Raw genomic sequence first — 17,644 nt, 5'->3', positions numbered from 1 at the left:
AAACCAAACTGGTACTATTCACAGGAAAAGGGAAGAAGTAGAAAGTAACGACGTCGCTGCTGCATAAAGTCTAAATACTTCTTGCAATTAAAATTGCCCGTTCCTACAGAGCTGTTGAGCCATAGACAATATTAGTGGTGGCCACCCGCCCATATAATGATGACAGCTAGATTCAAAGGACGAGACCGGAAGAAGGTGATGGAAAGGTGGCAGGAAGATTGGAAGCCCCTAAAATCATGAACAAGGACAGTGACCAAAGACCTACATTTATGAGCAGGGAGAGAGCACGTGGAAGTAAATTTTTATCTGGCCCAGTTCCTGACAGGCCATGGTAAGAACGGCAGCTACTTGTTCAGAATAAAAAGAAAAGGTAATGAAGACTACGAGGTTTGTGGGATGAGGGACGGTAAAGACCCTGCGGTGTTCGAATGTGTAAGGTGGAGACCGCAAAGAGAAACACTGAAGGAGCGATTACCCATGACAACTTCATCGAAGGTATGTGCTCTAGTGAGAAAAACTGGGGTAAAAAGCGAAATTCTGTGCGAAGCTCTATCGGGCAAGAGAGAAAGAGGAAATTCCAACACGTTAGAGCGAAAGGATGTGCGGTGCTACGATGGCAGATTTTACTTATAGATATTTAACCCCTGATTTGACATAATAACTGGTTAGGTTATCACTGTACCCTTTTAATAGAATGATGTCGCTGATGACACAATAAAAAGGTCAGAACGGCCTCCTTACAATGATACGGGATAAACCCTAAAGGTGCAAATTGGAACCTTCCGGCGGTATAAAATCCTCCAGCCAAATCAAAAGTTTTATGGTGTATGACCATAACATACGATTGATTGAAATTTAAAAAATTGTTAAAGAAAATTTGGATTGTATGTTCTTAAAGATAGCCATCTGTACGGAAATTAAAACCCTTTGTATTGCATGTATTTTACCAGTTACGTACCCATTAGAATCGGTTTTTCATTTGGAGTTGTTTCGTTCAAATTTCTAGAAACAAAGCCGTCAAATTAATGGGTCCATTCTAATGATTTGTATGGTGAGTTGTGTATAGGAAATGGTGCCGTATGTTGTTATTAAGATTGACATTGAGTTAAGGTTTGTTCAAAAGGATAATAGGGATATAATAGGAATAAATAGGAAATCCTGTAAAGGGAAGAAGAACTGTTTTCATGATTCTTTTTTATAAATCAATTGATTTTATTTAAACATTATATAAAATATTTCGAACAAAAAAATTAATGATTTAGTTTAGGAGAGGAAGAAAACTTCATCTAAAGCGATTGTAGAAGGCAAAATGTCCATAACACTAGCAGCATTGTTGCGCTGAATGGCGATTTTTCTTCCATCAATATATCCAATGTTCTATGAACACTTTGTGTTTAATTTTGCAAGCAGGTTTTGAAGTCAATTTTCAAAACAGAAACAGAAAAGGGGAATTTTTTGTGTTTTCACTGTAAAAGGAAGGTTGGGCTAGCCGTGGACATAATTAAAAAATATTTGCTAAAAAATTTCAAATTGATTAATGGTAAATAAACCAAAGCGTATCATTTTGCAGGAGTGATTGCGCAACTTCCGATCTTGTGTTCTGGGTTGGAGAGCAAAGAACCAAACGTGCAAATTTATTTACAGTATTTGTTGCTATGCTTATTTGATTTGCTTAAATACGCCTGTCCATTTGAAATGGTTTGTGTTCTACTTTACTTTGTATCAAACATCACTTTTGTCCATAAAGTGGGCTTTAATTCTATCACACGCTTTCTTCCTCAAAACACAGAACAATGATTACTTGCTCCCTGTTTTACAGTACCTACACAGCATTTCTAATCAATGAATAGTAAATATTTTCAGATGAAGGAATAAGTAGGTAATTAATTGGGAAGATGTCGAGATGAACCCATACAAGTAGCTGAAAGGAACAAGGAAGTGCGGGTGATTGAATTACTAAGCATTAAATGCCACTCTTCAAGAATCTTATTATTAACCTATAAAAGTTAGTTTAATGTTCTCTATATTCAACAACCATAAACAAATTTCTTGCGGTATTTATGATTGCAAGCATAAAAACGCTATTTTTCACCTCAATTTATATGCCATTACTGTTGTATTTATTAATTCCCATCACATGCTGCTTCTTGTAAAAATGCAATCTTAGAAAGTAAGATTTAGTTTTATTTATATTTACAATGACAGATGCACTCGCATTAATAAATCGAAAATTGCCCCCATTTATCCTGAAGAGTTTATCGCTAATTACATTATTTGTAATTAGGGATGCGATAAATTTAACTTATCACCCTTTTTTAGTTGCTCTCCACAGACTTGCACGTCTGATGGACACGCTAAGGACTAGAGTTATTGACTTTCTCTCTTCTTCCTTGTGATAAATCTGTCTAATAAGTATATGTACATCACCGCAATTACAGCACATCTTGTAGTACATTTTTAATTATTTTAAAAACGCGTGTAAGGCTACTTTTGATTACAGTAAGCACCTGATGTCCTAGTCTACTTATTTTTCAACTACAGCAAATAAAATTAAAACGTACCTAGTGCACATGAATCCTTTTAACAATTGATTATTAAGACATTTGGGTCGCTCTTACTTTCTTAGTTGACAATATGTCAACTCGGTCACCAAAAAAGTGTAAGAAAGTTGATATATCTCTTTCAATTCGTTGTAAACATAATCTTTTAATAAAAGAAACAATGTAGCCAACACTTTCTCTATCAACTTCGGTCACTACAACGCGTCCAATTTGCACTATTCTGTTTCAGTAACGCTGAAAGTACCGCGCAAAAAGAAGGAACAAAAAAGATACAGTGAATTACTCAACTAAAAATTGGGTAGTCGATAAAATCGAAAGTTAACGATTATAGAAAATGGTAGGTAACTCAAGATCAAGGTCTAAACGAGGATCATGAAGAACCTTCTGTGGTAACATGTGGGATCTTCCTGAAATTCAAAAACTTCGTAAAATCCTTGTGAAGGACCCGTGGTAAAAAGTGGAGACACTGAGGCTTCCATGCGGCAGATTTACATTTACCGCATGTCTCCTGGAAACACACTTTTCAGCCTCTGACGACTACGTAACTTCGGATCCAGAAAAAGTAGCTGCCCGGGTGGTTACCGAAGGATATCTGAGATGGGGGGTCAAAACGTTCAGCCCACTTAAGAGTGCAGAACCGGACAGGATATTTCCGGCTCTTCTGCAGAAGGGCCTAGAACCGCTGCTCTTACATTTGTTGCACCTCCCCGCACAACACAGTCTTTACATTGGACGTCCATATTTCATCCATTTTAGGTTACGACGTCCATATAGCGAAAGTGTACGTACAGTGGACGTCCGATGATTCCCTTTTATGGAATATTTAACAGGTACCTAGTCCATGAAATAATTACAATGTACGTCCAATGGACGTAGGTATGTTCCAATTATGGCGCGCACAAATTCGACTACACATACACGCGGCTGCACAAGGCGATAACATTAACATTTTATTTTTTCAATATGGCCAAGTTATACGTGATTAATGTTCCGTTGATAGTCTGTGATGTTTCCTTTTCCATTTAAAATTGTTTTAACAGTTTTTGAATAGATATCGCTTTCATTCAAAGTAGCTGTTTTATTGGTTAATCTAGTGCAATACTGGTAACGAACGTCCATACGACGTACAGTATGTACGTACATAAACTGTGCATATCGTTGACATTTGGACCTACAATGAACGTCCAATGTACAAATTCTGTACGCGTACGTACTATGTTGGTACAGAAGAATCATATACATACATACAATGGACGTTTAATGCACGTCGGTGTGTTGTGTGCGTATTTAGAGCCTCCTTGGTTTTGGGGTATATCCCCAAAAGCTGAAGAACGATAAGAGTTGTGTACCTACCTAAGCCGGATCGTGGCAATAATGACATGACGAAGGACTACAGGCCCATCAGCCTATCATCGTTTCTTCTAAAAACGGTGAAGAAACTGGTGAATGCACACATAAGGAATGGGGCACTGGTCCACTCCGTAGATCACTACATCCATTCCAACATGCTTACAGGGCCGGTACGTCCACTGAGACGGCTCTTTATAGCTTCTTGTGCAGGGTAGCTCTGAGAGCGTTTCTATAAATATGGAGGGTTTAACAACATTACGTTTGATTCAATTAGTGAGGCTGCTGAAGGATTTGGCATTGATAGGTCAATCGTAAGATGAATTCGCGCCATGCGAAACGGAATCTTTATATCATCGATCGGGATGAAGAAGAAGACCTCATCGGTTACTAGAGGATGTCCGCAAAGAGCGGTGTTATCTCCACTGCTGTGGTGCCTGATGCTAGACGGCTGGAGCATAGGAACCGGACTCAGACCGTCCAAAACTGAATATAAATCAGATTAGGTAGATCACCGGTGTCCTTGCGGGGCACGGTGACGGTCTGTCATTATAACGCTTTAAGCAGAGACAGGCATCAGCCCCTCCGCGACAGTTATCCGGAACCGGGGAGCGCGAAGCAACTTAGGCTAAACAGAGTCCTATATCCTTTAATGAGGGGAACCGGCTCTGATGTAACAGTATTTCTGTTCAGGATATTTAAAGTTCATTTTTACGTAATCAAAATGTCAATTCTAAATATAATCATGACTCCCAAGTACGAATGTCGATGTATGAGATTATTGCATCAAAAGGAATTTATTTCACTTCATTGTATCCGAATGTGGATTTTAAATATAGCCGCAGCAGTTGCCCGCCGTCTTTTCACGGAGCAACATCTGTGCCAGTCGCGCCCGCAAATTATAAGGGCGTTATTTTCTTGTAATAGTGAATTGAGGCGACTTTTTTAAGAAAATCAAGAAAAAGAGCCGAGCGAAAACATCTCCATACAGCCACCACATCGAAGGCGAAGACGATCCTTCACGGCGCTCCGGAGAAAGTCTGGAGAATTGCGAGATTTCCGAAGAACAGTTCCATTTTCTGTTCTACGCGCGGTCCGTGCACAGTCTACTTGGAGGGTACCGAAGAAGTTGAGTTGAAACCTGCCTGCCTGTGATTGCCGAACCGAAACTCGAATAGCAGCTTGCAGTGGGCGATTCTTAGTTCATTTGATTTCAACATCGATCCGAGCGAGACCAAGACAGCACTCTGAATCCTAGTGCACATTAACAATAGACGTTCAAGGTATGTATAAACCAGTAAACATTATCGCATTGTAGTTTATCGTCTTTGTTGTTCGCCCCGTCGTAGACTATTGCATTGTCGTTTGAATTTGTGTTATTGTTAAGGCGATTTAATCACCTACTAGGGTTGCATTCAAATAAGTGCTTGTGAGCACGGTTTGTTTTCATTTTAACGACTCGTGCCTGGAGGCACGCATTTACAGCAGTTTGTTTTGATTTTCGATCTATTTGTATACTAATTTATGAAACAAGAACAAGAATTAAGTTTCTTTCTGTACTCGGCGGTTTTAGAGTAAATATTTTCGACTAATGTAATAAAGACAGATTTTCCTTTCTATGCAGTGAATTTTTGTGAATGAATGAGTTAACCCTACTTTTACAGGAACGTACCGCCTCAACCCCCATTTCTTTTGACATGTGTTATTTACAGCAAAAAGGCGATTTCCAAAGAGAAAAAGAACGTAATAGGTTTTAATAAAGACTATTGATTTTTTATTCATTTATCCTTTCCCATTTCCTCAAGGCCAGAAAAGGACCATCGACCTAAGCTAGCCGGCGCCCAACAACAATTGATTTATGTAAGAAGAACCACCCCTAAATAAAATAGTTTGAGAAAGAAACGGTAGGAAGAGTTGAAAAGTAACCAGTCGGTTATACTGAACGCGTATAATAGTTGCTAAAGAAAGAGGGTAGACACAATGCTGCCTGGTCCGGTTCCCTTTATGAATAGAATAGAATACTTTTAGTGGTAGATAACAGTTTATGTGTTACGATCAACGCTGTCAAACGGTCTTCTAGTATTTGACATTCGAGTTTTTCATTCGCACCTAACCCTTCTCTTTTGTTATTAGATAATTATCGGATTTCGCTTTCAATAAAAAAAACTATTCTTTTCAGAACAAAATTGAAGTGTTCACTGATTTTCCTTCAACTGTCTAAGCATTACCATAAGCTGAAGTATTGGTGGCTAATGAAATCATTATTTTGAAACGTGACAGAAAAACGGTTACAAGAAGTAAAATAAAAACACCAATAAACCACGCAAATATCATTATCAAACGAACAACTGAAAGATGAATTCCGTTAGTGCCGCAGAAATTCGGCGCCCTCCGCAGCATTCTCCATCAATCCTGCCTCCACAAGAGAGGGACAACAAATAATTAAATAAATCGCAGTCTACTATATACTTATCGGTAAACCGTGTTGTTCAGAAACACAAAGGAACCAACGCAAACTTGGAGACTCGCGTCGGCCCTTATCGCAGCAACTTGCTATCTAACCTAGGCTGTCCAAAGTTGTCTGTCTGTCGCCATTAAACCTACTCAACATTCCTATTCGCATAAAGCGGTACATATGAAAATAAATCTAACGAAAATTTAATAAATCGAATTGAAGAAAAGCTCCCGTTACAGGTCCAACTTGATTCTCAGCCTCCTTCCCCTTGGTTTTTTAAGATAAATATTCAAACTACTTTAACAAGTTGCAGTCGACGCATAGGTACTAAATTGTACCGTCTAAATTTTCGATAATATAGTCTTACCGTATCGGGTGACCCAATAAGACTGTTCCTCGGCCATATCTCGAGAACCGTTCGTCATATGACTTAGGGGTAAAAAAATTATTGGGTAAATCGGTCATGAAGAATCGCGGGAAAATATTTTCAAGTTCTAAAAATGACCAACAGAGGGCGTAACTGCCATCTTAAATTTTAAAATTGCATTTTCTTTGGTGTACGATGCACAAAGCTACCTACAGGAAGCACATAAGTAAGCTAAGACCCTGGGGCTCACTGGAACCATAAAAACCACGTCAAGTTTGGCCATAGTGGAGGAGGAGGTTCGAAAAGCTTCTATACGGCTAAACGATTGGGGCGAGTGGAAGTATCGAAGCAGCCTTAGGCACGAGGGGATCTGGAAGGGAATTCTCAGGTATGAATCCCTCCTCACAAGAAGGCATGTGGTCCGGATTGCCACACTAACGCCAAAAAGGTGTAAAATCGGATCTCCCGGATAAGGAGTGTGGCCTAGTCCGTCTCCCCTTGCGAATAGAATAGAGTAAAAGAGTTCTAGGGCCATTACTTCTTGCGTTTAGGCCATGGTTTTACATCTTTTAAATAAACAATTTAGAATTAAACAATCTTATGTCAAATAATTACAGTCGAAAATCACACACTCTAAAACAGCTTTCGTTCTTTTTTTATATCGTATTGTCTGGTACCATTACCATTCTTGCATTCTAATAAATTGCAGTTCTTCAATTTGACAGCATCCAGTACGGCCCTAACTTCATCCATATGATTTATTAATATATTCTTGTCTCTAAAACACTTCAATTAGTTTTTCGACGAATTGGGAAAGGACTTACTGTTCTGAAATGATTCTTAGCAGCCTCTCCGCATTTGTATCGGCCGACGTCGAACCAGACTTCAATAATATTTCACATATCACCCTCTCTTCACACGCCGAAGAGTCCAACGCATTGATGTAGTGCAATGATTGTATTAAATCCTTTGTCGACCTTCGATCGTTCGCCCGTCCTCGTAGTTCTCTAAAATGCTCTTTGACCTAAACAAATTTGATTTTCCTAACTTACGTATTGTTAATCGGATTTACGTTAATAAAAGACGGCGTTAGCGCGCTGATTAACAACCCCAACGGAATTATGGCGGTTAAAAATCCGATTACTTTCTTCCAAGGCGATGGAATCATTGGAGGTTCTGCCGGAATCACTACTTGCTGTTGATCAAAATGGGTCTTGTGCGCAACGGGGTGTCCGCCGTAACCAGTCGCGCTCAAATCCGGAGGATTGTGGCCGTAGAAAACGTCTTTGTGGTTGAAGAGGTCGCCTCCGCTCAATGTGTTGCCTACTCCTGTGCCTCCATATTTGGAGTAGCCTTGTTGGTTTTCGTAATTTGGAGTTTTCTGTGTTGATATTGGACCTAGATATGGGAAGGGGCTTTTGGAGGTCGTTTCCAAGTAATTCAGGCTTGTCAAATACGGGTAGGGGTGTTGTTCGTTGATCGTTTGGTATGAACTTTGGGTTGTTGTGGGAAATTTGATCTTGTTACCGTTATTGAATGTGCGAGTGGTGGTAGATGGTAATTGTAAAATGCTAGCCTTTTCGGGCCACGGTCGGTGTTCAAATCTGGAAGGTTTATCATCGATGCTTATTCCGGGGTAGTACTTCGCTTCCGGGAGAGCAGGTGGGACCGGAAAACGGTTATATTCGTAATAAGTCTCCAGTTGCTGACTAGGCCTGAAGTTATCAAATTTCTTGTTCGGGCTTGATGATGAGTTTCTAGATAATAAGGTGCGATTTGAAAGTAGAGTGGATGATCGGCTTTCGGCCTGCACCGGTTGCACTTTAATTAAATCATGAGATTTCGAATTAGGTGTAACACTTTCATCCAAAACTGTTAGTTTGGCACTCACGATCGATGTAACATTTTCTTGTGCTTTTACCACAAAAATCGACACACACATCCATATTAAAATTTCAACGTTTTTCATCTTAATACTGTTACCATTTCATGCGAATATGAAATGTTTCTTACTGCAATTCCTCTTATATTTATAAGTTGTGCATGTTGCATCAAAAGCATTGTTTGAAAGATTTGATAATCGTCATTGTATTTGTCTCGTATTCATTGTGTTACGTTAGTGACCATAGCGAAAGAAAGTCGCATCTTACCAACAGCTAACGACAGCTCAGGTTATGCTCTAAATAAACCATATGATAACAATATTAGATATTTAATAGTTTCGAATGAAAGGAATATTTCTTTATAAATTAATGCGATACGAAATTGAGAGTCAATCTAAGGTTTTCTCTTAATTATTTTGTAGTTAGAAAGTGCCCAAATGTTTACATGAATTGATACATTAATTTTTTACAATCCATTTTTATAATTACCTACCCAATGCATTTTAACAAAATAGACCACAAAGATTTTGCACCAACATATGTTGATCATTATACAATCAATAGGTATTACGAGGGAATATGTTTCTGTAATCTACTTACATATAAAATAAAAGGAATTTAAGGCGAAACAAACATTTCAATATGAAAATTGAATGTTATATTAAACAAGTATAAATTGTGCACAACTCTTGTGTAGATAAAGCGCATTTTTTTAACCGAAATAGCTTTTGTTTTGACATCATCAATGGATATATTTCTTGCAGACGTCTCAATCGTCCTTTGTGAGTACCCTCTTCCGACAATACGTTCTTGAGGTATAAGGGAACATACCCGATCACGATAAGAGGTCAAGGAAGAGGGCTATGGTTGGTAGAAATTAATTCCTTTCGCTGAAACCTTTCATTAGAGTACCATGAAGGTTAAACTAGTTCCATCCCCCCCCCCCTCGTACTTTGATAAGAGGACAGAAAGAAGGGCAGTCGTTGGTAGAAAACCGTTTCTTTCGTTGGGACCTTTAATTAGAATACAATGAAAGATAACATTAATTATTAACCCCCCACCCCCCTTAGGCCCCGTCCCTCATTGATCTCGAAAAAAAGTCGTACGGGAAAGTTATAGTTTGTATAAACCAATTTATTTCGATGAGACCTTTCATTGGAATACCATGAAGGGTAGAACATGTGTTTACTCCCCCCCCCCCCCCCAGTTCCTAAAGTGTAGCTTGGTAGCTTGACACCACTAAAGGCATGCGTATGCAAAATCTGAGACCAATTGGTTGTCGTATGTAAAAGTCATGCACGTTTTACTTTCAAAAACAGCCTCTTAGGAAATAATTCGTGGGGGAGCCCCCCTTTTCGACAGCGAAATTTGATGGCCGTCTGGCACACCTTCAAGGTATATGCTACCTACTGCAAAAAATTCCAAGACTCTAGGACTCTTCCCCTATAAGTAGCTCAAAACGGTAGAAGTGGGTTCGGCCGGACGGACGAACGGACGGACAAAACGCAAACAATAGCACATTTTTTTTAATTCTTAAAAAATGCGCTAAAAATACGATTTCGGGAAAAATGTAGGTAACACAAAACTGGACAGTAAAGTAGCACTAATAGACTCAGACATTAAAGTACTCACCCCCGAAAGGGCCTCGTACTTCAATCTTTTCTCGTTAGTAATTTGTCATTTTCCTGACTTTTATGTACCTAAATGATTATTAATTCATATCTAAACGTTAGAAATTTAAGAGGATTTTTAGGGACGTTTAGGAAGTGTCTCTTAGGCCGGCCGCCCACTATCAAAACTTATTTTGAGAAAACGTGAGCGGATTTGTTTTTCCGCAATGCTTTTGTCTTTTATCGGCTTTTTGGAAGGTTTTGGAAGGACAGGAAGTGAAAGTGTTCGGGAGTTAAAAAGTGTAAATCGACTGAGTCAAATTATCTCAAAAAGCAGCCTAAATTGGATGTTGTCACTTGGCCAGGGCCGAATTAGATTGGAAATAGCACTTTAACTTTATCGGCTGGCTACCTGACACTGGAGCGGAAGTGAAAGCTGTGTCATCACGACCTTATTCTCATCGGAGTTCAACAAGCTGCCGAATCGTAAGTATCAACGTTTTTGATATATCATCATGCACGGCTTCCCAGATAAAAACGAACTTGATAATCACCTAAAGTCGCATTCTTGCTCAAAATATACACACACTTCTGAATAGTAAAAAAATTATTAATCCAATCAAAGGACTAGGATTGCTGAAATTCAAGGCAAAATACCAATTGATGAACCAAAATACCACAAATCCTTTGTTTCGATCCGATTATTATCAATAAATACAGTACAAATCTGTTTCATGCAAATGTCTCTCATAGGTCGGTTTAGTTAGGAATATTAAAATTATTTCAAACTCAAGTCCGGATGCAAATTCCTGAAAAAAGGTTCCTTTGTCATGTAAAGGCCGCTTGACATGGAGCAATACAATGCGCAAGAACTTGCAGAAAGAAATTGCAAGGTCAAATCCTTGCATGCAATAAGCATTGCATGGTATTTGACATGGTGCAATTCTATTTCAATTGCCACATGTCTGCCAACAGAAGAAACATATGGATTTGTCAACAAAGTAGTTAACCTCAAATGAAAATTAAATTTTGATTGCTTGAAGAAACGTGAAAATTACAAGAATAAATAAGATTAATAAAAACAAGTAATGAGTGCGTCTCTCAGCATCATAGTTGCCGCCGCTGTATTTTACTAGGTTGGTGACACAAAAACAACTAGATTTATCCCTAGAATTGCACGATTCATGCAAGAAAAATAGCACCGGTCCTATAAAAATTGCATGCAAGTCTCTTGCAGCAATTGATCAGCTGGCTTTGAACTGCGCATGCCTTTCGCAATTTTTCTTGCAACTTGCATGCAATTGCAATTTTTATTGCTCCATGTCAAGCGGGCTTAAACAAGCCCCATTGTTTTGCAAAGAGATTTTATGACATTTTGCTTTGCTCATGTTTGCAGTAAATTTTAATGCATTGATTTTCATTAGGTACGTGTCGTTTGTACACTAACATTTTTCTCCGTAACGAAAGGATGACGGGGGTGGTATATATCTGTAACCACATTTAATTACGACACCTAATGCCGCGACTGTTCTCGAATCTCAACACGAGGGCACATTGTTACCCGTCTGAGGGGTCAGTAACACAAACACTTTTCGCTTTAGAATCCGTGTGTCATATGCTTATGTGTTGCGATTCACTAATTTTCACTTTTTTTTGTTACCGTTTGATTTGACAAGCAAGAGCATGTGACTTTCATTTCCGTTCTCACAAAACATTTTATTGCACCAAAGATGAGTCACATTCTGTGCATTTCACTCTTTCCCAGAATGTTTGTTACCTGCTTACCTGATCCGTTCCATAAACTTGTTTTCAATCTTGATATGCCGTCGTATACAAAACTTTATTTATCGTACAATGCGCTATCCAATGACGTCACTCAACATTATAGATGTTGCTTTTAATCAACCGTTACTGGTAGCAATTCAAAAAAGAATCTTCTCTGTTTATCACGTGTTTTAATATCAATTTTTATTTACTTGCGGTTTGAATTTGAAAACACATTTCCGACTCGAAAATGTTCTTTGGCGTAAATTTTATCACACGTAACTTAACGACGAATCAAGCTCGTAGATAGTTTTTTTTTCGCCCTGGAATCTACTGTAGGTAATCCGTTTTTTCGCACACATATAGAATTGTAGGTAACTGTCAATTTGCCACGAGCCCGAGTTTGTTTACATGTTTCTCCACAACTTATTTGACATTTCAGGGTTCTCACTGCTTAATATATTATATTTACCCGAAGTTAAACTGATAATTCTTTATATTACCTACTACTCTAATAAATGTCACTAAAAAAATGTACGTTTTGGTTCTTGAATTTCGACTGCAAATATTCACACATGCGCGAAATGGTCTCTCGTACATAAAATGGTGCGCGCTTGCTTTTATAACTTCGCTCAAAACAATTCGCTGGCTGGCTAATTAGTCTTCGAATATAATTTTTAACGCCACTCAAATAGTACGTTATGACTCGCGAACTCATGCAAGAATCCTATTTCTAACGCAGCCAAATGGTACGTGTTGACTCTTTAAAAGTCTAACCTCATCTTCCGAAAACCCCCTTACAATCCGGTCTCCCTTCGCTTATCTCGCACTTCACACTTATCGAAAACGTACACGTTGTTATCGTCAGACATACTTTCGTTCACGTTCACTATGAAACCGTACCTACATATTACATTTTCCTACACTGAACAAAATACAAATTCGAAAAAGTTACTGCTTTCAATGCTAAAGCGACCACCCGTTACGTTACACGAGGAGCAACTCATTTTCCGATTCTTCTTGTGTCCGTTTTCTTGATCAAACCCGCTACCGGCCGGTGCGTAAGCAATGCGAGATGAGTGTTCCTCTACTTAACATATTTTACAGATCATTTTTTTGTGTAGCTTTAGAAATCATTTGTTTTATTTTCGTGTAAAAGTGACATCTGTGTTCAAAGTAGATGGTTTAGATACGAAAATAATTGATAATACTTTGATAAGACACAATTTGCATTTTTAAAAAGAAAGTGGAAGTGGGTCGCGGGAAAGTTTGTTTATTGGGACCGTGTTGAAATGTAGGTCGTCAAATGTTTGCGTCAGTCAAATTCGTCGTTATAAAATTGATGGTTCGTCTACATCATGTTTTTTTAACTAAGTACACTGAAGATCATCATCAGAACCAACAATTAAAGATAGCGTTATGAATTCAACAAAAAAGTCTTCATAGCGTCATGGTTATACAAGTGCCATTGTGTTGTGGATAAATTTTATGGGTAGGTGGTAGGTAGTGGAAAGTTAAGGTTTAATTTAGTTTTAAGGTGTCAGGTATCATTACGAACCCAGTAAATTTAGAGTTTCTTGTAATTTAGGCAAGCCGAGTGTGATTTAAATATGTAAAGATAAATGCAATTAAATTTTGGTTGTAAGTGTTTGTGGCCTTGTCAGTCTTTTTAGTGAGAATAGTGGAGTGGCAGTCTTTTTTATTCTTTTTAAGTGTTAGCCCCCCGTTCTGCGTGACATTTCAGTGTTGTGTTTAAGTAGGTATACAATGCGATCAAAAATGAGTTGCTGTCAAGTCACCTTTGGAATTTTTGTTTACATGGTAAATCGTACAGAACTTGAACTTCCAAAGGCTACTCGACAGCAACTCATTTTCGATCGCCCGTTACTTGATTATGGTAGCAGATTCGTCAATTATTTGTCAGCCCATTTGGAGGGCACTGACAATTCAAATCGGTGGATAAAAACGTATTTAAAGTGCAAGGTCGTATCGGTATACGTTAATAAACGTTGAAAAAATCAATGGTTCTTCTTTAGATAGTAACATAACACATGCAGGGAATGGAACGTTTTGCAAACATCAATTGTCACTGGGCTCCAACATGCACGAGAGTCGCTATTGTGTTTGACATTTTTGTGAGGGCCATATTGGGTTATCAGGTGGTGGTATAATAAATCTTGTCCATTCCCATTGTTCGATGTTTCATTTTTAATTATTTCTTTCACCACACAGATAGACAGATAATTATAATTAAATAAATAACTTTAATGATTCAAATATAAGACAAAGACAGAAATATTTCGTCTAATTTCGTTGAAGATATGATTAAGAATTACAAAATTAAACAAGACAAACATAAACAAATAAAACACTTCAGAAACAGTTTATAAAATTGTAAAATACGCGTTAGATGCGTTAGTATAATAGGTAGTGACATCTTTCGTGTACTCATAATATTGAGAACTACGGGTTACGAGGCACACTGGAAAGTCTCTCGTATATTTCTCAATTAAGAAACACCACATATTTATTGATACAACAGCAGTACCCCGAAATCTTTTCATAAATTTAACAGAAAAATGCCAATAGTATAATTGCAACAGATAAACAAAGTTAAAAGAAAATGAAAAATGCTAAATTGTTCCTCACATGCGGTTATGGTTACAATTTGAGTTTTTACCGATAATATAGAACAACTACTTTATCATATTAACATCTAATTTTTGAAGAGGGACTAACGTAAACGAAATGAAAAATGATTACGTTTAAGTGACGGAGGCAAACTTCAAAAACTTCGTTTTTGGATGTTAAATTTTACAACAAACTAAATCAGGATGTCTATGACCGAAACAAAATTGGAGGTATCTTCATTTTTTGTAATATAACCTAAAATTAACGATTTTGTTTACTTGTAGATGTTTGATGATGATGTGGGGGATTATGTAGAAGGCGAAATGTCAATTCCAGGCAAACCGAATGCTACCAAACTGGGCGAACCCGATTTTAACACTCTTGACGAACCGATTCGGGAGACTATAGTAAGCTGTAATGCATACACTTTCAGCTGCGTAATCCTATTGTTTCAGTTGAGGGATGTTAAAGCTGTCGCGATTAAGTTTATGTACGTGCTTTTTCCCAAGGAGAAAAAGGCGTTACTGAAGGAATGTAAGTGTCTCGCGTACTGATGACCAACAATTATGTTTACGTGTCTTTCAGGGGATCTTTGGGGCCCGCTTTTTTTGTGCACTTTCATGGCTATGTGTGTATTACCGAAAATGGTCAAGTAGCCAATCAATAACATGTTTTGTTTAAGGATTCTGCAAGGTTCGAGTCGAGCGGACGACTACAATGATGGAGGTCCAGAATTTGCAGAAGTGTTCGTTATAGTTTGGATCGGTTCGATGATAGTTACACTTAATTCGAAACTATTAGGTGGAAATATGTCAGTTACTTCATCATTTTGACTTTAATAGACCAGAGTTCATTCCAGATCATTCTTTCAAAGCGTATGCGTCTTAGGCTATTGCTTATTGCCGACAGCAGTCGCATTGATATTGTGTCGTATTATTTTGATAGCAGAACATACAAATTTCCTGTTTTTCCTTCGATTTTTTGTATCGATGGTTGGTTTTGCGTGGGCTACGTATGGTAAGAGATATGTGTGCTAATTTGCGAGTTTTATTAATTTTGTTTCTTTATAGCCTCCACGGTTTTCTTAGGGGATAGTCAAAAGCCAGGACGTAAAGCTCTTGCAGTTTATCCAATTTTTTTATTCTATTTTATAATTTCATGGCTAGTTATTTCTCATACTAACGTATCTTAAACTTATACCAGCTAAGTTTGTAAATATATTTTTTTGTAAATAAATGTGACAAATATACAAAGTGCTGTAATCAACTGTTTCGTCCGTGCAGAGGTATAGATGCAGAAGTGATAAAGATACGTAGCAGCATTCATCTCAAAATATAACTTTAGTTTAAGGCTACCATATCCAGCATCTTCGGATACCTTATGGACCGGAAAGAGGTCCAGCAAATTAACAATGTTATGTAAGCAACTTCGGAATGTTTTATTCTTTTACAAATGGGAAAGGTTTGGAATTGCCTTTAATCCTACTTGGGATGACCCTTCTTTACCTGATGAAATGTATTAAATTAACGTCAGATTTAAATTATTCAGATTCAAGAGTAGGTACTTCCTCGGATTGTTAATTTTTGTATATTGTAGATGTGATGTAAAATGTGTTAGCGTCTTCCACAATTAGGTCTCTTGCTCTAGATTTTCCCCCTACATATGTAGCCTCTGTGAACAGTGATTCAGAATTTTCTTCAGCGCGGTTCTTTTGTCCCATGAGTTCTGGGTTTTGATTCCTTTACACTTTTGATCAATTATTTATTCAATAAACTTTCTTTTGCTTTTCAAACTCGATAGATGTATTATTTGCGTTCCACCTTTTCGATAATAAGTAAGCTTGGGTCCGGCCATTGTTGAGTGTGAGGTTTGTTTTACTATACTGTGTTCAGAGTTCGTGTTTTTCCCGCTGTTAGCGCGGGAGCTGTCGACTTGGTACATCACAATTTATTATGTCAAACCCTTAATTTACCTAGGTTCAATTAAATAGATATAGAGGGAGAGTAAAAACTCGATTATATCTGTGTTATTTATTATGAAGCAATTTTTTAATAACAATTGTTGTATATTTTTATTTAAATATAATTAATTAATAACGTTTTTTACCGCCACGTTATAACGGGCGATCAAGAATGAGTGACTGTCGAGTCGCCTTTGAAAGTTCAAGTTAAGTAGGATTTCCCATGTAAACAAAAATTCCAAAAATGACTAGACGGTCACTCATTTTTGATCGCTATGTAGGTCGTAGGCGATTGTTATTGCCTACTTGTCATACACATACAACGGTTTTGTGTACATATAATAATGGGTACGTTCAGCCATTATTTAAAAACTATTTAAACAATTGTTCAGCCGACGCAACTGTTGACATACATCGTGAACGTGTTTTAGTAGCAAACGTCAACATATGCCTGAACGGTTTTGTTGACACGACATGTTAGATGTGAAGCCGACTTCCATCTCCACCAGATCTACCAGAAGTCACATTCAGCACTCCGTAAAGTCAACGTCTCAACAGTTGTGTCGGCTGAACGTACCCAATGGTTTTACTATTAGGGCCGGTTGCACAAAGACAGTTTAAACCTAGCTTGGAGTTAACCAGTGGATTACGGTCTAGGATTGGTTGAAATTTGACGTTTTGTCAAATTTCCACTAATCATATGTCTTAATCCATTGCGTTAATTTAAACGAAGTTTAAACTGCGTTTGTGCAACCGGCCCTTAAACAAATAAAATCCCAAGTTGTTCGTAATTCGCCTTTGTGATAAAATAACCAAAGACGCCGTGTTGGGAAATAGATTCTGTCCACACGTATCCCAGTTTTCAGGGCCACTGATCCAGGTATTGTGGTATCCCTTTTTGATTACGTTCAGAAGGACCTGTTTACCGTTGTAACTACTTCTTATGTTATAATGTCTGCGATTGTAAAAGTTGAAATCAAACAAGAAGAAGAAATAAGTGCATCTGTGGATGACAAAGTTTTACAACGCAATGATGTCTCAATTCGACTCAAACATGAAGTAAATG

General features: G+C 37.8%; 2 protein-coding genes across 2 annotated transcripts; one reads left to right on the top strand and one right to left on the bottom strand.

Moving 5' to 3' along the window:
* Positions 1-7,352: 7,352 nt before the first annotated feature.
* LOC116169811 lies at positions 7,353-8,968 on the bottom strand. The gene is made up of 3 exons (XM_031485987.1): positions 7,783-8,968; positions 7,555-7,737; positions 7,353-7,508 (listed from the first exon to the last, which is right to left on the bottom strand). The coding sequence occupies exons 1-3, from the start codon at positions 8,697-8,699 to the stop codon at positions 7,364-7,366; spliced, it is 1,245 nt and encodes a 414-aa protein (XP_031341847.1). The 5' UTR covers positions 8,700-8,968; the 3' UTR covers positions 7,353-7,363.
* A 5,712-nt stretch (positions 8,969-14,680) lies between these two features.
* LOC116168526 (protein YIPF6-like) lies at positions 14,681-15,880 on the top strand. Its single transcript, XM_031484425.1, has 7 exons — positions 14,681-14,848; positions 14,903-15,025; positions 15,074-15,152; positions 15,204-15,246; positions 15,301-15,429; positions 15,478-15,635; positions 15,689-15,880. Exons 1-7 carry the CDS (start codon positions 14,822-14,824, stop codon positions 15,808-15,810), a joined length of 681 nt encoding a protein of 226 aa, XP_031340285.1. The 5' UTR covers positions 14,681-14,821; the 3' UTR covers positions 15,811-15,880.
* The last annotated feature ends 1,764 nt before the right edge of the window (positions 15,881-17,644 follow it).

The sequence above is a fragment of the Photinus pyralis genome, unplaced genomic scaffold (genome assembly GCF_008802855.1).
Source record: "Photinus pyralis isolate 1611_PpyrPB1 unplaced genomic scaffold, Ppyr1.3 Ppyr1.4_LG4, whole genome shotgun sequence".
NCBI classification, from domain to species: Eukaryota; Metazoa; Arthropoda; class Insecta; order Coleoptera; family Lampyridae; genus Photinus; species Photinus pyralis.
This window is presented reverse-complemented; position numbering and strand designations above follow the sequence as displayed.

What these genes read in the sequence shown, in the direction of transcription:
- LOC116169811 (XM_031485987.1), bottom strand. Translation starts at nt 8,699, where the DNA reads ATGAAAAACGTTGAAATTTTAATATGGATGTGTGTGTCGATTTTTGTG. An exon ending in GTAAATCCGATTAACAATAC is followed by an intron (nt 7,738 to 7,782) that starts GTAAGTTAGGAA and finishes AGAGCATTTTAG; the next exon opens with AGAACTACGAGGACGGGCGA. An exon ending in CTAAGAATCATTTCAGAACA is followed by an intron (nt 7,509 to 7,554) that starts GTAAGTCCTTTC and finishes GAAGTGTTTTAG; the next exon opens with AGACAAGAATATATTAATAA.
- LOC116168526 (XM_031484425.1), top strand. Translation starts at nt 14,822, where the DNA reads ATGTCTATGACCGAAACAAAATTGGAG. An exon ending in AACCGATTCGGGAGACTATA is followed by an intron (nt 15,026 to 15,073) that starts GTAAGCTGTAAT and finishes CTATTGTTTCAG; the next exon opens with TTGAGGGATGTTAAAGCTGT. An exon ending in AAAGGCGTTACTGAAGGAAT is followed by an intron (nt 15,153 to 15,203) that starts GTAAGTGTCTCG and finishes CGTGTCTTTCAG; the next exon opens with GGGATCTTTGGGGCCCGCTT.